The sequence below is a fragment of the Bombina bombina genome, chromosome 3 (genome assembly GCF_027579735.1).
Source record: "Bombina bombina isolate aBomBom1 chromosome 3, aBomBom1.pri, whole genome shotgun sequence".
Classification (NCBI taxonomy): Eukaryota; Metazoa; Chordata; class Amphibia; order Anura; family Bombinatoridae; genus Bombina; species Bombina bombina.
This window is the reverse complement of record NC_069501.1, coordinates 970724719-970745451: the sequence shown is the minus strand read 5'-3', so window position 1 is coordinate 970745451 and position 20733 is coordinate 970724719. Positions and strand designations below refer to the sequence as shown.

The window sequence follows — 20733 nt, the reverse complement described above, 5'->3', positions numbered from 1 at the left end:
TTCAGATTCCAGTCGGACAACATAACGACAGTGGCTTACATCAATCATCAGGGAGGAACGAGGAGTTCCTTAGCGATGACCAAGGTAGCCAAGATAATCCGGTGGGCGGAGGCCCATTCTTGCCATCTGTCAGCGATCCACATCCCAGGGGTGGACAACTGGGAGGCTGACTTTCTGAGCAGGCAGACCTTTCATCCGGGAGAGTGGGAACGCCATCCGGAAGTATTCTCCAACATGATTCTCAAATGGGGTCGGCCGGAGTTAGATCTCATGGCATCTCGTCAGAATGCCAAGCTCCCGAGATACGGGTCAAGGTCCAGGGATCATCAGGCGGAACTGATAGATGCTCTAGCAGTTCCTTGGTCCTTCAGCCTAGCATATCTTTTTCCCCCGTTTGCTCTTCTTCCTCGGGTCATTGCTTAAATCAAACAGGAGAAGGCATCAGTGATCCTCATTGCTCCTGTGTGGCCTCGCAGGATTTGGTATGCCGATCTGGTGGACATGTCATCCCTGCCACCTTGGAGACTGCCATTGAGGAAGGATGTTCTCATTCAAGGACCCTTCCTTCATCCAAATCTAATTTCTCTGAAGCTGACTGCTTGGAGATTGAATGCTTAATTCTATCCAAGCGGGGTTTTTGTGATCCGTCATAGAGACCTTGATTCAGGCGCATAAGCCTGTAACTAGAAAGATTTACTACAAGATATGGCGTAAATATCTTTATTGGTGTGAATCCAAGGGCTACTCATGCAGTAGAGTTAGGATTCCCAGAATTTTGTCTTTTCTCCAAGAAGGATTGGAGAAGGGTTTATCGGCAAGTTCCCTAATGGGTCAGATCTCTGCCTTATCTATTTTGTTATACAAACGTCTGGCTGATGTCCCAGATGTTCAATCCTTTTGTCAGGCCTTGATTAGGATCAGGCCTGTGTTCAAACCAGTTACTCCTCCATGGAGTCTGAATTTAGTTCGTAAAGTTCTTCAAGGGGCTCCGTTTGAGCCTATGCATTCCTTAGATGTTAAGTTGTTATCTTGCAAAGTTTTATTTCTTGTTGTTATTTCTTCAGCTCGAAGAGTTTCTGAGCTTTTGGTGTTGCAATACAATTCGCCTTATCTTATTTTCCATTCGGATAAGGTAGTTTTGCGTACTAAACTAGGGTTCCTTCCTAAGGTTGTTTCAGACAGGAACATTAATCAGGAGATTGTGGTTCCTTCGTTGTGTCCTAATCCTTCTTCTAAGAAGGAACGTCTTCTGCACAATTTGGACGTAGTCCGTGCTTTAAAGTTTTACTTACAAGCTACTAAAGACTTTCATCAGTCTTCTTCTCTATTTTTAATTTTCTCTGGAAATCGTAAGGGTCAGAAAGCTACGGCTACCTCTCTTTCTTTTTGGTTGAAGAGTATCATGCGCTTTGCATATGAGACTGCTGGACAGCAGCCTTCTGAAAGAGTTATGGCTCATTCCACTAGGGCTGTTGCTTCTTCATGGGCATTCAAAAATGAAGCTTCTGTAGAACAAATTTGCAAGGCTGCAACTTGGTCTTGTCTTCGCACTTTTTCAAAATTTTACAAATTTGATACTTTTGCCTCGGCCGAGGCTGCTTTTGGGAGAAAGGTTCTTCAAGCAGTGGTGTCTTCCGTTTAGGTTCCCTGTCTTGTCCCTCCCTTATCATCCGTGTACTCTAGCTTTGGTATTGTATCCCACAAGTAAGGATGATGATCCGTGGACTCATCGTGTCTTTTCTCCTGTTAAGTGTAGTCAGTCCACGGGTCATCCATTACTTATGGGATTATATCTCCTCCCTAACAGGAAGTGCAAGAGGATCACCCAAGCAGAGCTGCTATATAGCTCCTCCCCTCTACGTCATACCCAGTCATTCTCTTGCACCTAACTAATAGATAGGACGTGTGAGAGGACTGTGGTTGTTAAACTTAGTTTTTATTTCTTCAATCAAAAGTTTGTTATTTTAAACAGCACCGGAGTGTGTTGTTTTTTCTCAGGCAGCATTAGAAGAAGAATCTACCTGAGTTTGTGTATGATCTTAGCGGTCGTAACTAAGATCCATTTGCTGTTCTCGGCCATTCTGAGGAGTGAGGTAACTTCAGAACAGGGGACAGCAGGCAGGGTTCACCTGCAAGGAGGTATGTTGCAGTATATTATTTTCTAAGGAATGGAATTGACTGAGAAAATACTGCTAATACCGATGTAATGTAAGTGCAGCCTTAAATGCAGTAGTAGCGACTGGTATCAGGCTGATATGTATGTATGTTTACACTGAGGTATTTCTAGGGAATGGAACTTCACTAAGAAAATACTGTATACATTTAAGTTATATTTGAGCCTCCACTGCAGTGAAAGCGACTAGCAGCAGGCTTATTAATAACATTTCATAATTTTATTTTTAAACGTTTACTGGCATGTTAATCGTTTTTTTCTGAGGTACTTGGTGATAAAACTTTATGGGCATGATTTTTACCACATGGCTGTCGTTTGTTTATGAATAAAATCAGTTTACTGAGCTTCCCCACTGTTATATGATGAGTGGGAGGGGCCTATTTTAGCGCTTTATTGCGCAGTAAAAATTCAGTCACAGTCTTCCTATTTCTTCCTCCATGATCCAGGACGTCTCTACAGAGCCCAGGGGTCTCCAAAACTAGTTTTGAGGGAGGTAATCACTCACAGCAGACCTGTGAGACTGTGTTTTGACTGTGATAAAAACGTTTATATTAAATTGTTATCCGTTTTTGGGTACTAAGGGGTTAATTATCCATTTGCTGGTGGGTGCAATCCTTTGCTAACTTAATGCATTTACTGTGAAAATTTGGTTCATTGTTATTTCAACTGTGACAGTTTTTTGTGCTTCTTAAAGGCACAGTAACGTTTTTTATATTGCTTGTAAATTTATTTGAAAAGTATTTTCCAAGCTTGCTAGTCTCATTGCTAGTTTGTTTAAACATGTCTGACACAGATGAATCTCTTTGTGCAATATGTTTAAAGGCCAATGTGGAGCCCAATAGAAATTTGTGTACTAATTGCATTGATGCTACTTTAAATAAAAGCCAATCTGTACATGTAAAGAAAATTTCACCAGACAACGAGGGGGAAGTTATGCCGACTAACTCTCCTCACGTGTCAGTACCTTCGCCTCCCGCTCAGGAGGTGCGTGATATTGTGGCGCCAAGTACATCAGGGCGGCCCATACAAATCACTTTGCAAGACATGGCTAATGTTATGACTGAAGTACTATCTAAATTGCCAGAATTTAGGGGTAAACGCGATCACTCTGGGGTAAGAACAGAGTGCGCTGATAATAATAGAGCCATGTCTGATACTGCGTCACAATTTGCAGAACATGAGGACGGAGAGCTTCATTCTGTGGGTGACGGATCTGATCCAAGTAAACTGGACTCAGACATTTCAAATTTTAAATTTAAGCTTGAGAACCTCCGTGTATTACTAGGGGAGGTATTAGCGGCTCTGAATGATTGTAACACGTTTGCAATTCCATAGAAAATATGTAGGCTGGATAAATATTTTGCGGTACCGACGTGTACTGACGTTTTTCCTATACCTAAAAGGCTTACAGAAATTGTTAACAAGGAGTGGGATAGACCCGGTGTGCCTTTTTCACCCCCTCCTATATTTAGAAAAATGTTTCCAATAGACGCCACCACACGGGACTTATGGCAGACGGTCCCTAAGGTGGAGGGAGCAGTTTCTACTCTGGCTAAGCGCACCACTATCCCGGTGGAGGATAGCTGTGCTTTTTCAGATCCAATGGATAAAAAGTCAGAGGGTTACCTTAAGAAAATGTTTGTTCAACAAGGTTTTATATTACAACCCCTTGCATGCATTGCGCCTGTCACGGCTGCGGCGGCATTCTGGTTTGAGTCTCTGGAAGAGACCATTAGCTCAGCTCCATTGGATGAGATTATAGACAAGCTTAAAGTCCTTAAGCTAGCTAATTCATTTATTTCTGATGCCGTAGTACACTTAACTAAGCTTACGGCTAAGAACTCCGGATTCGCCATTCAAGCGCGCAGAGCGCTGTGGCTTAAATCCTGGTCAGCCGATGTGACTTCTAAATCGCTTAACATACCTTTCAAAGGGCAGACATTATTCGGGCCCGGTTTGAAAGAAATTATCGCTGACATTACTGGAGGTAAGGGCCATGCCCTGCCTCAAGACAGAGCCAAACCAAGGGCTAAACAGTCTAATTTTCGTGCCTTTCGTAACTTCAAGGCAGGAGCAGCATCAACTTCCTCCGCTCCAAAACAGGAAGGAACTGTTGCTCGCTACAGACAGGGCTGGAAACCTAACCAGTCCTGGAACAAGGGCAAGCAGGCCAGAAAGCCTGCTGCTGCCCCTAAGACAGCATGAAGTGAGGGCCCCTGATCCGGAAACGGATCTAGTGGGGGGCAGACTTTCTCTCTTCGCCCAGGCTTGGGCAAGAGATGTCCAGGATCCCTGGGCGTTAGAGATCATATCTCAGGGATATCTTCTGGACTTCAAAGATTCTCCTCCAAAAGGGAGATTTCATCTTTCAAGGTTGTCAGCAAACCAGATAAAGAAAGAGGCGTTTCTACGCTGTGTACAAGACCTTTTACTAATGGGAGTGATCCACCCAGTTCCGCGGTCGGAACACGGACAAGGGTTTTACTCAAATCTGTTTGTGGGTCCAAAAAAAGAGGGAACCTTCAGACCAATCTTGGACTTAAAGATCCTAAACAAATTCCTAAGAGTTCCATCGTTCAAAATGGAAACTATTCGGACAATCTTACCTATGATCCAAAAGGGTCAGTACATGACCACAGTGGATTTAAAGGATGCCTACCTTCACATACCGATTCACAAGGATCATTATCGGTATCTAAGGTTTGCCTTCCTAAACAGGCATTACCAGTTTGTAGCTCTTCCCTTCGGGTTAGCTACGGCTCCAAGAATCTTTACAAAGGTTCTGGGCTCTCTTCTGGCGGTACTAAGACCGCGAGGAATATCGGTAGCTCCGTACCTAGACGACATTCTGATACAAGCGTCAAGTTTCCAAACTGCCAAGTCTCATACAGAGTTAGTTCTGGCATTTCTAAGGTCGCATGGGTGGAAGGTGAAAGTAGAAAAGAGTTCTCTATTGCCACTCACAAGAGTTCCCTTCTTGGGGACTCTTATAGATTCTGTAGAAATGAAAATTTACCTGACAGAGGACAGGTTAACAAAACTTCTAAATGCTTGCCGTGTCCTTCATTCCATTCAACACCCGTCAGTGGCTCAATGCATGGAGGTAATCGGCTTAATGGTAGCGGCAATGGACATAGTACCTTTTGCACGCCTGCATCTCAGACCACTGCAATTGTGCATGCTAAGTCAGTGGAATGGGGATTACTCAGATTTGTCCCCTATGCTAAATCTGGATCAAGAGACCAGAGATTCTCTTCTATGGTGGCTTTCTCGGCCACATCTGTCCAGGGGGATGCCCTTCAGCAGGCCAGATTGGACGATTGTAACAACAGACGCCAGCCTGCTAGGTTGGGGCGCTGTCTGGAATTCCCTGAAGGCTCAGGGATTATGGACTCAGGAGGAGAGACTCCTTCCAATAAACATTCTGGAATTAAGAGCAGTTTTCAATGCCCTTCTGGCTTGGCCTCAGTTAGCAACTCTGAGGTTCATCAGGTTTCAGTTGGACAACATCACGACTGTGGCTTACATCAACCATCAGGGAGGGACAAGGAGTTCCCTAGCGATGATGGAAGTCTCGAAGATAATTCGCTGGGCAGAGTCTCACTCTTGCCACCTGTCAGCGATCCACATCCCAGGCGTGGAGAACTGGGAGGCGGATTTCCTAAGTCGCCAGACTTTTCATCCAGGGGAGTGGGAACTTCATCCGGAGGTATTTGCCCAACTGCTTCAGCTTTGGGGCAAACCAGATCTGGATCTCATGGCGTCTCGCCAGAACGCCAAGCTCCCTTGTTACGGATCCAGGTCCAGGGACCCGGGAGCGGTATTGATAGATGCTCTGACAGCACCTTGGGTTTTCGACATGGCTTATGTGTTTCCACCCTTCCCGATGCTTCCTCGATTGATTGCCAGGATCAAACAGGAGAGAGCATCGATAATTCTAATAGCGCCTGCGTGGCCACGCAGGACCTGGTATGCAGATCTAGTGGACATGTCGTCCTGTCCACCCTGGTCTCTACCTCTGAGACAGGACCTTCTGATTCAGGGTCCTTTCAAACATCCAAATCTAATTTCTCTGAGGCTGACTGCATGGAGATTGAACGCTTGATTCTATCAAAGCGGGGATTCTCGGAGTCAGTGATTGATACCTTAATACAGGCTAGGAAACCTGTTACAAGGAAAATTTACCATAAAATATGGCGTAAATACTTACATTGGTACGAATCCAAGAGCTACTCATGGAGTAAGGTTAGGATTCTTAGGATATTGTCTTTTCTACAAGAAGGTTTAGAAAAGGGTTTATCTGCTAGTTCGTTAAAGGGACAGATCTCAGCTCTGTCTATCCTTTTACACAAACGTCTGTCAGAAGTTCCAGACGTTCAGGCTTTTTGTCAGGCTTTGGCCAGGATTAAGCCTGTGTTTAAGACTGTTGCTCCGCCGTGGAGCTTAAACTTAGTTCTTAACGTTCTGCAGGGTGTTCCGTTTGAACCCCTTCATTCCATTGATATCAAGCTGTTATCTTGGAAAGTTCTGTTTTTAATGGCTATTTCCTCGGCTCGAAGAGTCTCTGAGCTATCGGCCTTACATTGTGATTCTCCTTATCTGATTTTTCATTCAGACAAGGTAGTTCTGCGTACTAAACCTGGGTTCTTACCTAAGGTAGTCTCTAACAGGAATATCAATCAAGAGATTGTTGTTCCATCATTGTGCCCTAACCCTTCTTCAAAGAAGGAACGACTTCTGCACAATCTGGATGTCGTCCGTGCCCTGAAATTTTATTTACAGGCAACTAAAGATTTTCGCCAAACTTCTTCCCTGTTTGTCGTTTATTCTGGACAGAGGAGAGGTCAAAAAGCTTCGGCTACCTCTCTCTCTTTCTGGCTTCGTAGCATAATACGTTTAGCCTATGAGACTGCTGGACAGCAGCCTCCTGAAAGAATTACAGCTCATTCTACTAGAGCTGTGGCTTCCACTTGGGCCTTTAAAAATGAGGCCTCTGTTGAACAGATTTGCAAGGCTGCAACTTGGTCTTCGCTTCACACTTTTTCGAAATTTTACAAATTTGACACTTTTGCTTCTTCGGAGGCTGTTTTTGGGAGAAAGGTTCTACAGGCAGTGGTTCCTTCCGTGTAAAGATCCTGCCTGTCCCTCCCGTCATCCGTGTACTTTTAGCTTTGGTATTGGTATCCCATAAGTAATGGATGACCCGTGGACTGACTACACTTAACAGGAGAAAACATAATTTATGCTTACCTGATAAATTCCTTTCTCCTGTAGTGTAGTCAGTCCACGGCCCGCCCTGTTTTTACGGCAGGTCTAAATTTTAAATTAAACTCCAGTCACCACTGCACCTTATAGTTTCTCCTTTCTCGTTTGGTTTCGGTCGAATGACTGGGTATGACGTAGAGGGGAGGAGCTATATAGCAGCTCTGCTTGGGTGATCCTCTTGCACTTCCTGTTAGGGAGGAGATGTAATGGATGACCCGTGGACTGACTACACTACAGGAGAAAGGAATTTATCAGGTAAGCATAAATTATGTTTTTAAAAAGAAAAGAAAATTTATGCTTACCTGATTTGTTTCTTTTTAAACACGATGAGTCCACGGCCCGCTCTGTTCTTTTTAAGACAGGCTGTTATTTTTTGTAAACTTCAGACACCTCTGCACCTTGGCTTTTCCTTTCTCTTCCTAACTTCGGTCGAATGACTGGAGTGGGAGGGAAGGGAGGAGCTATTTAACAGCTCTGCTGTGGTGCTCTGCCTCCTCCTGCTGACCAGGAGGTGTAATCCCACAAGTAAGGATGATGATCCGTGGACTCATCGTGTCTAAAAAGAAACAAATTTATCAGGTAAACATAAATTTTCTTTTTATTTCCAATGTTTTTCTGTTGTTTAAAGGGGCATTTTACTCTAAAAGTGTCTCACCTTTAAAGGAACAGCCTAGTCAAAATTAAACGTTCATGATTCAGATAGGGCATGCAATTTTAAACAACTTTCCAATTTTTGTTATCATCAAATTTGCTTTGTTTTCTTGGTATTCTTTGTTGAAAGCTTAACCTAGATAGGCTCATATGCTAATTGCTAAACACTTGAATGGCTGCCTCTTATCTCAGTGCATTTTGACAGTTTTTTTTACAGCTAGACATAGCGCTAGTTCATGTGTGCCATATAGATAACATTGTGCTCACTCCTGTGGAGTTACCTAGGAGTCAGCACTGATTGGCTAAAATGCATGTCTGTGCAGAAGCTAAGATACAAGGTAATCACAGAGGTAAAAAGTATATTAATATAACCATGTTGGTTATGCAAAACTGGTGAATGGGTAATAAATGGATTTTTAAACAATAAAAATTCTTGTGTAGACTGTCCCTTTTAATATGTTTCTAATAGTCCATTTCTCTTCTTTACTGTTATTTTTTATTTTAAATAGCTACTGAAAATCTATGTAAAGAGAACTCAATAGACCTGATTAATCTCCCAGTGGAAGAGAGAGATGTGAAAAACTGCTTGTGTTTATTCAATCTTCCCAGCCATAATTAGTATTTCAATGCTTAACATAAATAACATTAGCAGGTCTGCTTTACTTACAGGCTCAGCCCATTGCTATGGCCATGTTCTAGATGTTGTAATGAGAAAAAACTGCTAATAATTAAACATGAAGGAAAAATTAATCATGCATTTAATAATCTTCAGTAGTTATAGCAAGTCATTTAGAACACATTAAGGGCAAAACATTTTTTTACAGTACAGTGTCCCTTTCACATGAATTGTGCTTTTTATATTTCCTCCAGAGTGACCTAAGTGCATATACCATTCTAAAGTATGCTCTAGTTTATCAGATCCTGAAACATATAGAACAATTTCCTATATCAGTGCAGCAGTTAATATTCTCCCCCTAACTGACTCAATAAAAATAAATCCATTTGCTGAATCTTCCCTAAAGAATACATCAGGATAGGGTAACCCTGCTAACAAAACGTTAGCCTATTTTAAGTAAACATACCCACAGTGATTAGATAGTTGATTAAATAACCCTCAATTTTAGTTTCAGGTTAAAATCCCAATATGTTTCAGCATGTTTGCTTTCCTCAGGAGCCTCAATGATCAGTAATGTGTACTCCAGCAATATTCTGTTCTGTGTGACTAGTGCAGGAGCTATGGTGTCCCATGGATGCAATTGCTCTTATTAATATGCTGGAACCCAGGGTTATATACTACACATAGCTCTGCTAACAGAATAATATCTCAGATTGCTCTGTGCTGGTGCAGTTTGACAATACCACAAATACTACCTTAAAGCATTACTTTCCAATGGGAAATGTAGTGATAGTCTAATACATGTGGTCTCCAAGATACTGGCCTGGAAAGAATCACATATTCATCTCTTTCATCTGACTACAATACTGGAGTCGATAATTGGGAAGGGAGCTTACCTTATCAGCAATCACTTTATCCCTTTATCTTTGTTTCTTACAAGTCTATTGCACACTTTGTACTCCCTTCTGTAGATCTAATGGCCTTGCGCCAAAACTTCAAGATTCTTTTGTACGGATCCAGAACCAAAGATCCGCAAGTTTTGTGGATGCACTGGCTCTCCATTGAAACTTTAGCTTGTATTTTTCCTTCTACTATCATTGTATTCAGAGTTATTTGGTTAAAGACACCTGATACAAAACATTTTTTTTTCTGTTAATAATGTTTCTTAATGTATTACAGTGCTGTGTTTTTTTTTGTTTTGAGAAATGCATGTTCCTGTGCTGAATATACCAGCTTTTCATGTGTTAGGTGCCAATCAATGAATGAAAAGTAGAGTTACAGGACTAAAATGCACTTAATCGGTCACTTCCTGTAAGTTTCACCTTAAACTTTAACAGCTTTTACTTAATTTACTTTTTTTTAACCTCAGATTTTTAGCATGTTTAACAGTGTACTCCAAAAAAAATTAAATGTAATTCGAAAGAACAGGATTTAAAAATATGGAAAAAATTTTACCTGCAAAAATATGAAGTAAAAGTTGTTTAGATTTAAATTGAAACTAATAGACCAGTATCAACTGTTCACTTCCTGATAATTGGCTTATAGAAACTTCCTACTAATGTTTAGTGATCGGGCATTAGTAAGGGGATACACAACTATTACAACTTTTATTATTTGAAATTAAAATCTCTTGTTTCTATTAATAGTTACAGCAAAAAATAAATCAATCCATATTTGATGCTTCATCCCCCATTTTTGACCACATTGATCACATTGGTTTGCATATCGTATTTCACTTGCAGCTGCTCTTTTATATGTTACTCTCTGCATTTTTTTTTAATTATCTGCCCTGAATTATATGAATTAGCTCTGACAGGTAAATTGTTTAACTCTTATAATAAGCCCATACAAACTAGTTACTTCCACGAGCCTTATTCAAATTCATGCTCTGAATGGAATACACTTAGACCTTTCTCTGGTCATGTTCACTTTTTGTTTTGTTTTTTGCTTCCTTTAGAAGGTTTTATTTTTGCCTTGGAATTTTCAACTTTTCCTCCAAATGCTCAGATTTGCATCTAGCCTCATCTCACTAACCTTTCATTACTATTAGATTAATATCAAGCCACCACTAGGAGAAATGCAAACTATTGAACACAAGATTCTGCCTTCTCTTGTGTACTTTATTCGACACTCCAGTTTTATTATTTTAGTAAAACAAAGGTAGAAGGCAGAAGAGAAGGGGAAAATGAGTTCTAGACTGAAAGTAAGACCCCAAACCAGGAAGGGTGAGTCTTCAACTTGATTGTGACAACACCTGAAGCAGTAGGTGATTCATTACAGTTGGGCTTGTACCATCATAATGGAGTGTATAACAGTCTGGAAATGAGCAGGACTAGAATCTGTCTAAGAAAAATAGGAAGATAACTCATTAAATGGATACTAAACCCATATTTTTTTCTTTCATGATTCAGATAGAGCATGCAATTTTAAGAAACTTTCTAATTTACTTCTATTATATTGTTCTCTTTCTATCTTTATTTGAAAAAGTAGGAATGTAAGCTTAAGACCCATTTTTGGTTCAGAACCTGGGTATCTCTGGCTGATTGGTGACTAAATGTAGTGAAAAATGCGAATTTCTACTTCTATTAGGGATTTTATGTCATAGTGGGAAGTATTGTAAAAGTGTTTTAATATTGATTAAATAAAATGGCTTTTCTTAGAACAGAGCTCTGCATTATTGCTTTATTTATTTCACACATTTGTATTACACGTTTGCTGTTGTACACATATTTTAGATATTAGTAGCTGACAGCTGTAGTTTCGATTTCCATGTGGTAAAATCCCTTTGATTCCACAAGTGATGCCTTTTTACCATGTCCATTTCTAAATGTTATATTGTCTTTGTTTCTGATTCTCTGTTACTGTTGTTTTACAACGTGTATTTATATTTTTTCTTTGGTCTTTGCAGAATTAACTCATGAATTTCTTCAGATCTTAGAGAAAACGCCTAATCGTCTGAAGCGCATCAGGAACTGGAGGGTAAGAATTTACGGACATTGAGTATTTTTACTTCCTGCTAAAAACTGCTAATTACAATATATTTAACATTTTTTTAGTAAAGTGAAAGTAAATCCTAGCGTTTTACAAACGCTAGGATTGACTTTTGAAACAAATAAAGGGGACTTTCATTCATGAAGTATAAGAAACTTCATTTAGACAGCTCCTGTTTTAACTGATCGCCGTTCTTAGCTGCTACAGCAGCCCACGGCTAAAAGAATTTTTTGCTAAGAAGTGACGTTTTTACCTCTTAGCCAATAGCCGTGCGGTAAATCCGGCTTGGCGCCCATGGAAGACGGATTTACCGCATGTTTATTGGCTAAGAGGTGAAAACGTCACCTCTTAGCAAAAAATTCTTTTAGCCATGTGCTGCTGTAGCAGCTAAGAACGGCGATCAGTTAAAACAAATATAGGAGCTTTCTACATGAAGTATCTTATACTTCATGAATGAAAGTACCCTTTATTTGTTTCAAAAGTCAATCCTTGTAAAACGCTAGGATTTACTTTAACTTTAAGCACTGTATCAGGTTATTTTCTTCAGTTAGGCAGTTTCCACTGGACCCCTTAAATGCAGACATGCCCATAATTCTGCTTTTGCCAACTTTACTGGGCATGAACCCAACATAGAATTCATGAATCACAGTAGCAAAATTCTAGAGACAAAGCATCAATTTGTATTCATACTTGCAGCTTAATTTAATTGGATTTTTATTTATTTCATCAATATTGTTATAATATAGTAAAGTATAGTAGCAGCCAACAGTGAATCCAGGTGTGAAACCCTTCATTTGTACCTTAGCAATTTTGTGAATTGGTTTTAGATGCAGTTTACTTTGCTCAGTCAGAACTTTTTTTCATTCACAGATAAATCAGGCTGCCAAAAAACCTAAAGAGGGTGGATGTGAGGAAGATGAAGAAAGCAACAACAGTCTTTCTGATCAAACTATACTACGTATGATCTCTGGCAGTGGTATCTTGAGCAACTCACCTTCATCTGACTCCTCAAACCAACCATTTTCAATTACGAAATTGGAGTCAGGAGGGTCATGGAGTGCCCCAGCACCTCACCAACGTGAGCAACTTAGGACTAATGAACATTTAACATGTCCAGAACAGTCCCAACACAGTTCCAAGTCATCAACTGTAGCAACAAAAGTAAGCTTGAAAGACTACCGTGCAAAGCATGCAGATGAGCTGGCTGCACAGAAACGCCAGCTGGGACAACTGGAAGCCAACCTGAAGGAACAGTATGCATGTGCTGCTCAGAGCCTGCTTTTACAGCAGCAACGGGAAAAGGAGACTCGCGCATCCCCGATTATTCTAAAGATTCCGTTGCATGAAGTAAGCCATGAGCGGTCAGAGAAATCCTCTAGTCTGAAGTTACGCCTTCCAGTGTCTAGCCGTGATAAGCCTGAAGAAGGAAAGATCCGTATTAAAATGCCAGGTGATGAGAGTAGTGGCAACAGCAGTAGTGGCAACAGCAGCAGTGGCAAAAACAGGGACAAGCACAGGACTAGCTCTTCATCCTCACATCACCACCACCATCACCATCATAGCAGCCAGTCTCACCGCCAGCACCAGCAAGACCCATCAGCCAGCAGTAGCAGCAAAAGGTCTACAGCTGCTGTGGGAGGCTCCTTACACAAAACATCTTCTTCCAGAAAGAGGCCTCCACCAGAGGAGGTTACTGGACATGAACCTTCACACAAAACAAACAGGACTTCCAAACATCCCCCTCTTGATTCATCTGTCCAAAACAAAATACGTGTGACACACAACAAAACAGACAGGGAGCCCACAAGTGCAAATGGGCACAGTGGACATAAGATAATTGATTACCAGGACACAGTTAACATGTTGCATTCACTACTGAGTGCACAGGGAGTGCAGCCCATGCCAGCCCCTCAGTATTTGAATCAATATGGAGAGTATCGCCGGGCAAAACCCAGCAATCCAGAAAAGACTAGACCACCTCCACTCCCTGCTGAACCTCCGCCCCCACTTCCGCCTCTTCCAAAGTGATTGCTAGACTTACAAACTCCTTGTAAGTCTAGCACATTGGAGTGGCTATTTTACCAGCATATTTTTCTCTGCCTTCAATCTTCCTTGTTTGTCTTTGCTGATTATATCATGACTTTGTTTCCCTAAAAACATTGTATTATTTTTCTTCAGGTTTCTAAAATCTTTGTTTCCAGGATTCAAGTGGTGCCGCAACACTTTTCATTGTACATAGCTGTATTCATTTGTTGATCAGAAAATCACACTCTCTATTTGTCTTTAATTTCTCAAATATTTTATTGCTATCTCTGCTTCTAACAAACGGGTCATAGATTTTATTAAAATATAAGAAGCAGAAGCAATGGAAATCAATACAAAGAACAAACTTGATATTATTTCTGAATGATGTTTTATATGTAACAATCTACAGATACAATATGGATGTCTGCACTCTGAGTACTGTTTGTTTAGTATAATTTTAACTGAGTTATTTTAAGAGCTGTTTTGCGCAAATACACTGTACAGTGTGTGTGTTTGCTAAAGGTCTTTATCACACACAAAAATATTGTATAATTTTTATATATATATATATTAGCAAGAAATAAGCACTCTCTGGTTTTGAAAAACAAATAGTATATTTTACTAGCGTAAAATATACTATTTGTTTTTCAAAACCAGAGAGTGCTTATTTCTTGCTAATCTATTATTCCTATTTTTGCACCCTTGTGCCTACCTGACCAGTTTGGTGAGAGTGCTTTTGTACCCAAAGATTTATATATATATATATCAAATTAAATGCCACAAGTCTCAAGAGACTAGTACAGGTACAAATTCCCAAATCTGGAATTCCAAACTTGTTCTAAAAGCCAAACTTTTTCACTAATATTAAAAAAAAAAAAAAAAAATTATCAAAAATTACTATTTTGCCTGTTTGTAAGTCATAAAAGTATTAAAACAATAATATAAAATGAACTAGTTATATTTATAAGCTGTATTATAAAATTGAAATATTGCCTAAATGACATAAGATATTGTTGTTTTCACTTGGTGCCCTCTCTCAACTATCCCATTTTAAGGATGCAAATATTCCAAAATCCAAACCTTTTCCAGTCCCAAGCAGTTTGGATAAAGGGTTTTCTACCTGTAACCTTGATGAAGGATACAAGGTCCCAATTTTTAAAATCCTTTCTCCAGCTTTAGCGCTCACTGTTTTTCTTTCTTTGTACCTGTTGGAAAGAAAACAAACAAAAGAAACTCACATGTGCTGTATCTAAAATAAGTGGGGAACGATGCCCCCTTAAAATGCACTAACTGAGTTTGATGGAAGCAATAATTGTCTATTCAATAATTACCAAAAAGATACAATTATTTAAAAATAGATACAAGTTTTCATCAATGCCATTTGTCCATTCCCACTGGCCTTTCTCAGATGCATTATTGCTAGACATACTCTTTATGCCTAAAATACTTTTATCTCCATAACATTGTCCCATTTAGTTAGATAAACTGTGGAGTAGATTACAGAGACTCCAGAACATTGTAGACGGACCTCTGGAAACGGATTACATAGTGGCACTGGCAATCTAAACTATTCCTGTCGGATACTGTCTTAACTTTCCCTGTGAAGAGAGCACGCGGGGAAGGGCTGGGCATTTGATATAACACTGAGACGTGACATATTTATGCCTTCATACAACACTTACACTCCATCTAACTTAGTGCATTTAAAGGGGCCAGTGTTCCCCACTTGTTTTAGATACTGCATATGTGGGTTTCCTTTGTCTCTTTTCTTTCCTACAGGTAGTGCATCACAAAGAAAGAGAGATAATGAGCGCTAAAGCTGGAGATAGGATTTATATATATATATATATATACACGTATTTTAATAAATTACAATACAATTTACAATATACAATATTTTTATGTGTGATAAAGACCTTTAGCAAACACACACACTCAGTGTTTTTGCGCAACAGCTCTTAAAATAACTCCTTTGTGCTGTCTGAAGGGTCCCCCCTTTATCCTGAGCTGCTTGTTGGGTCAGGTGAATAAGCGCGAGTTCAATAATGATATATTTTGACTTTAGTATGATTTTAACATCACAGTAGTAGGCATTTTAACGTCTTGTGTGCTGTTAGTAGACCTGGGATTTCCCACTATGAGCAAAGGTAGCTTGGTCAAATGGATGTTGATCAACCATCTTATGAAGCAGTGATATTATAAAATCCTGGCCTATTTATTGCACTCAAAGACTTTTTTATTAACCGCCTGCTGCTACCATCTCAGGATAAATATTTTGTGTTTTGTTAGTTGAGTGCAATCAATGTGAGAATCATATGCGGAGTGAGTGTTTACACTTTGTGATAACTTTTTATATGGTTTCCTAGCTCATGCACAGTAAATTGAATTTAATTTGTTGCATTGAAACTTCTAACCATTTCCTTGAGAGTGCCCTACATTGAGGGATAGATGTGATTAGTTATCCCCAAGTTGGTAAATGCTATACTCTATAGAACTTCTATTACTTTGTAAGGTCCCTCTCTATAGGACTTCTATCCCTTTATAAGGTTATTTACGTATTTCCTAACTCATCTAATATTTATGTTCTTGAAGCAGTTACATCAAACTATTGTCCCTAGTTGTGGTAATTGGACTTGTTAGTAAGGCTTTTTATGAGAGCAAATTATTGTTTCATCAACGTGATACAACCAATGAATGATCCACTAGCTCTTAACCATATAGACTGCAAATAACTTAGAATTTATCGTCTGGGATCGCAAATATTGCTTTTTTCCTTATAATACTTTTCTGATGATCAGTCATTTTCATACTTTCTCCAATGTCATTAGTTTATTTTCTACCTTGCATGTGCATACTTGCATGAAGTATTTGTGTCCTTAGTATTACCTCCGTTTGTTGAATTTTGGTTATAGTTGTGGGTATATTCTGAATTCACCAGAACTATAAAGGGTTATACAGAATCTGGGTAATAGTTTATTAGCCTAGATGACAAAGGCAGCTTACATTTCGGTTAAAGACTGAAACTAAGGAAGCTTCTTCCGTCCATAGTTGGATTGATTTTCTTAAAGGGACATGAAACCCTACATTTTTGTTTCAGTATTCAGATAGAGCATACACTTTTAAATAACTTTCCAATTTATTTCTATTATTTAACTTGCTTTGTTCTCCTGGTATTGTTTGTTGAAAAACATGCCTAAGTAGGCTCAGAAGCAGCAATGCACTACTGGGAGCCAGTTGCTGATTGGTGGCTGCCTAGTAGTGCATTATTACATTTGTACCTACCTAAGTATGTTTTTCAACAAACTATACCAAGAGTTTATTATACCATTACAATACTTTTCATGAGTTAATCTAAACCCTGCATGTTTGACACACTACACACACACACGCGTGTGCGTGTGTGTGTGTGTGTGTATATATATATATATATATGTGTGTGTGTGTATATATATATATATATGTGTGTGTGTATATATATATATATATATATATATATGTGTGTGTGTATATATATATATATATATATATATGTGTGTGTGTGTGTATATATATATATATATATATATATGTGTGTGTGTGTATATATATATATATATATATGTGTGTGTGTGTATATATATATATATGTGTGTGTATGTTAGTTTTTATTTATATATATATATATATATATATATATGCAAATAAATTAAAGAAATTCCCTACTTTTTAAAAAAATATAACTTGCAGAATGACCACACACACACACACATGTATTAATTAGTTATTGTAAAGGTTATGGAACAATTCATGTATTTCTTAACAGTCCCCTTAGCTGGTGATGAAGCCAGTGAATGTTACTATCTCTTAAAGAGATATTCTAGTTGAAAAATGACATGCTCTAATCCGTTAGAGCATGTCATTTTAAGATTATCGACCACAGACTATTGTGTGTTTAACCTCCGCAAAGGGGATAAACACACAGTAGAAATACCACTTGGGGCTCGCAGAGCAATTCTGGTCCCAAGCAGTAAAAGGCGCTGATTTAATCAGCAGAGCTATTTTCACATCTGAGTTGTGGAACCAGCAGTGCTCTGCAAGTTCAGAGTATTATTTCTACTCTGTGTTTAACCCGTATTTGGGGCTTAGAAACACAATAGTCTAGAGTCGATAGTCTAAAAATTACATGCCCTTTTGAATTTAGAGCATGTGATTTTTTTACTATATTGGCTCTTAAAAGGTGGTGTTGTGCAAAAAAAAAAAAAAAAACATACACAGTGTAGGAGCTTTTTTAAATCTGGTCCTTACTAGCCAAAGCAGGGGAGATAAGATAAGCAAACTTGTGAAACGGTGTATCCATGAAATGCTCTCTAAGCATCAGAACCCTGCACTTTTTGCTAACCAAATGCCAGTTATAAATGCTTATATATATTTGTGTGTATTTAGATTGATTTTTGTTTTGCAATGCAGTGCCTAATTGCTAACATATTCTATGCATGCATATAAAATACTTAAATTCTGCAGTGAAACACTTGATGTTGATAAGGGATTGCATACGGAGTGGACATGTATGCTTTTCTCATTTCTTCTGGTGACTTGAGGAAGCAAATGAACATTTATTCTGAAACAAAGCCTCAACCCTAATATTGGGGGTGCGGGTTGAGTCCTAAAAATGGTCCCTAACTTACCTCCATATTGCTCTTTAACCCCAGAGAAAGACTTTCCCAAAGTACCGGACAATTTTTTTGCATTTTTGCTATCACTTGATTTAAACAGCAATAGAGCCTTGTTGTTGTTTTTTTATTTACCTATCAAAACTACATTTTTTTTGTTACTGCAAAACCAAAGGTATTAATCTAGGCCAATTTCTGTATTTTTCATGCCACCATTTTGCTGCCAAATGCAATCATATAAAAAAAAATTGCTAGCTTTTCCGAAGTTTGGGTTTCTCTCTGAAATTATTTATATATCGCTTGTGCAGTCATAACTCAAATGGTTGTGAAAGCTTCTCTGGGGCCCTCTTTGTTTAGAAATAGCAGACATGCATGGCTTTGCCATAGCTTTTTGGTGATTCCTGGCAGTGAAGGGGTCAAGTAGTTAGCTGGCAAGGGTAATCGTATTCTAGTGTAAGGATTACCCTTCTACCTGACACCTCCCTGATCCCTCTCAGACAGCTTCCCCTCACACTCCTCACCACCATCTTAAGTACTGGCAGACAGCCTGCCAGTATGTAGATTTATGGCTCTGTTTTTTTTTATTATTTTTTTTCTGCAGTGTAGGAATCCCTCTACTGTCCAACCTTTCTGATTACTCACAAACAGGTCTCTTGTCAGCTGTCTGTCAGTACCCAGTTTAAATATATTTATAAATTTTATTTGATAAAAAAAAAAATTCTGTAGTTTAGCGATCATGTGTAGGCCCCTCTCCATCCTTTCATAAGCCCCTTTGCCGCATCTCTCCTTTTTCTGTAGCGTAGGGCGATGGACAACCCACCCGCTTTCCTTCCACGGCATTACCGCAGCAAATACAGACAGTGTCACTGTCTGTATCGGCGATCTGGCTGCATATGTTAAATGCATGATGAATGCTCCCTTATATGAAGGCATATGCCTTCTGCCCCCAGCTGCAGTCTTCGCTGCCAAAGCTGACATGGGGGATCCCAGCATGCGCCTCTATTGGACATCAGCACAGTACGCTGGGCAAAGTACTGTGCAACGTAGTACCTATATCCATTTAGCGCAAAGGGATTAACAGACCATAAAATACAATTGTATAATAAAAAGACTGCAAAAGCAGACACATTTCAAAATGTATTAAAATTTTTGGCCCCCTGTATAATGTAACAGTCATTAGCCAATCACAGACTAATATACACTATGAACTCGTACACATACTCGTTAGTAGCTGGTGTCTCAGAAAGCAATAATTTAAAGGGACAGTAAATGTAAAAAATGATGTTACATAATTATGTAACATCTTAGGGGTCGATTTATCAAAGGCTTTCGCCAGCCTTTGAACCCCTACGCCTGCAGGTTCTCACAAGAGAACCTGCACGCCGTATTTAACAAGCAGTGGTCAATCCGACTGGGGAGATTGACAGCTCCTACCAGCACATGATTGGCTGTGCACTGGCAGGGGGCGGGACCGCACGCAAACGCAAAATAGCCCTTGTGTGCAATGCTGAATTCCGCCAGGGGAATTCAGCCTGCCAGAGGCGAGCTGCGGCGGACAGATTTGATAGATTTTAGCCCTCAAAGTTGTACTTACCTGGTCTCTCCAGGCTCTTCTGATCATGTCTTCTTTTTCAAAAGCGGTTTGCGAGCGTGCTGTGATTAGATTGCACTATTGAATTCAATGTAGGGCGCTCCCACTCTGGTCTATTAGCGGGAGCAAGCTACATTTAGTTCAATAGCTCGATCGGGCGCACTGTGATTAGAAAGCGCGCCCACAAACCGCTTTTGAAAAAGAAGACGTGATCCAAAGAGCCTAGAAGAGAGACCAGGGGAGTGCAACTTTAAGGGCTGAAATAGATCAAATCTTGATTTTTAAAGCTGTTGCTAAGATAATGTTACATTATGTAACATTATTTTTTACATTTACTGTCCTTTTAAAGAGAGCACAATTTTATAATGGGAGTAAATGAAAAGTCTCTTAAAACTGCATGCTCATTTTGAATCATGAATGTTTAATTTTGACTTTAGTGTCTGTTGCTAGAAACAAACATGGTGCCATAGTACTCGTTTAGATTTCCTGTTAACCTGTAAGCCATCCATAAGCGTTTATCATTGTAGCAGAGAGAGAGCTCCAAAAATAAAACTTTTTGGCAAATGCTATAGATTTTTAGGGGTGGTTCTAAAAGTTTAAAAAAACATAATTTTCCATGCCTGGGTTATGTTGTGCATGAGTGTATTAACAGAATTCTTCCACAGAACATTAATCACTAGGCTCATTCTCCAATCACCTCTTGACTGTCTCATGGAAACACCAACCTCCAATCATATTGGTTATCTACTTATACTCATGTTTTACGCATACA

General features: G+C 39.4%; 1 protein-coding gene across 1 annotated transcript in view; it reads left to right on the top strand.

Annotated features, from left to right (window-relative positions):
• CCNT1 (cyclin T1) overlaps positions 1–14095 on the top strand; it is a 43800-nt gene extending 29705 nt beyond the window's left edge. The window contains exons 8-9 of the mRNA XM_053708055.1: positions 11614–11684; positions 12567–14095. Of these exons, the coding sequence (XP_053564030.1) occupies positions 11614–11684; positions 12567–13724 (1229 nt within the window). The 3' untranslated portion in view covers positions 13725–14095. The remainder of the gene's footprint in view (positions 1–11613; positions 11685–12566) is intronic.
• The last annotated feature ends 6638 nt before the right edge of the window (positions 14096–20733 follow it).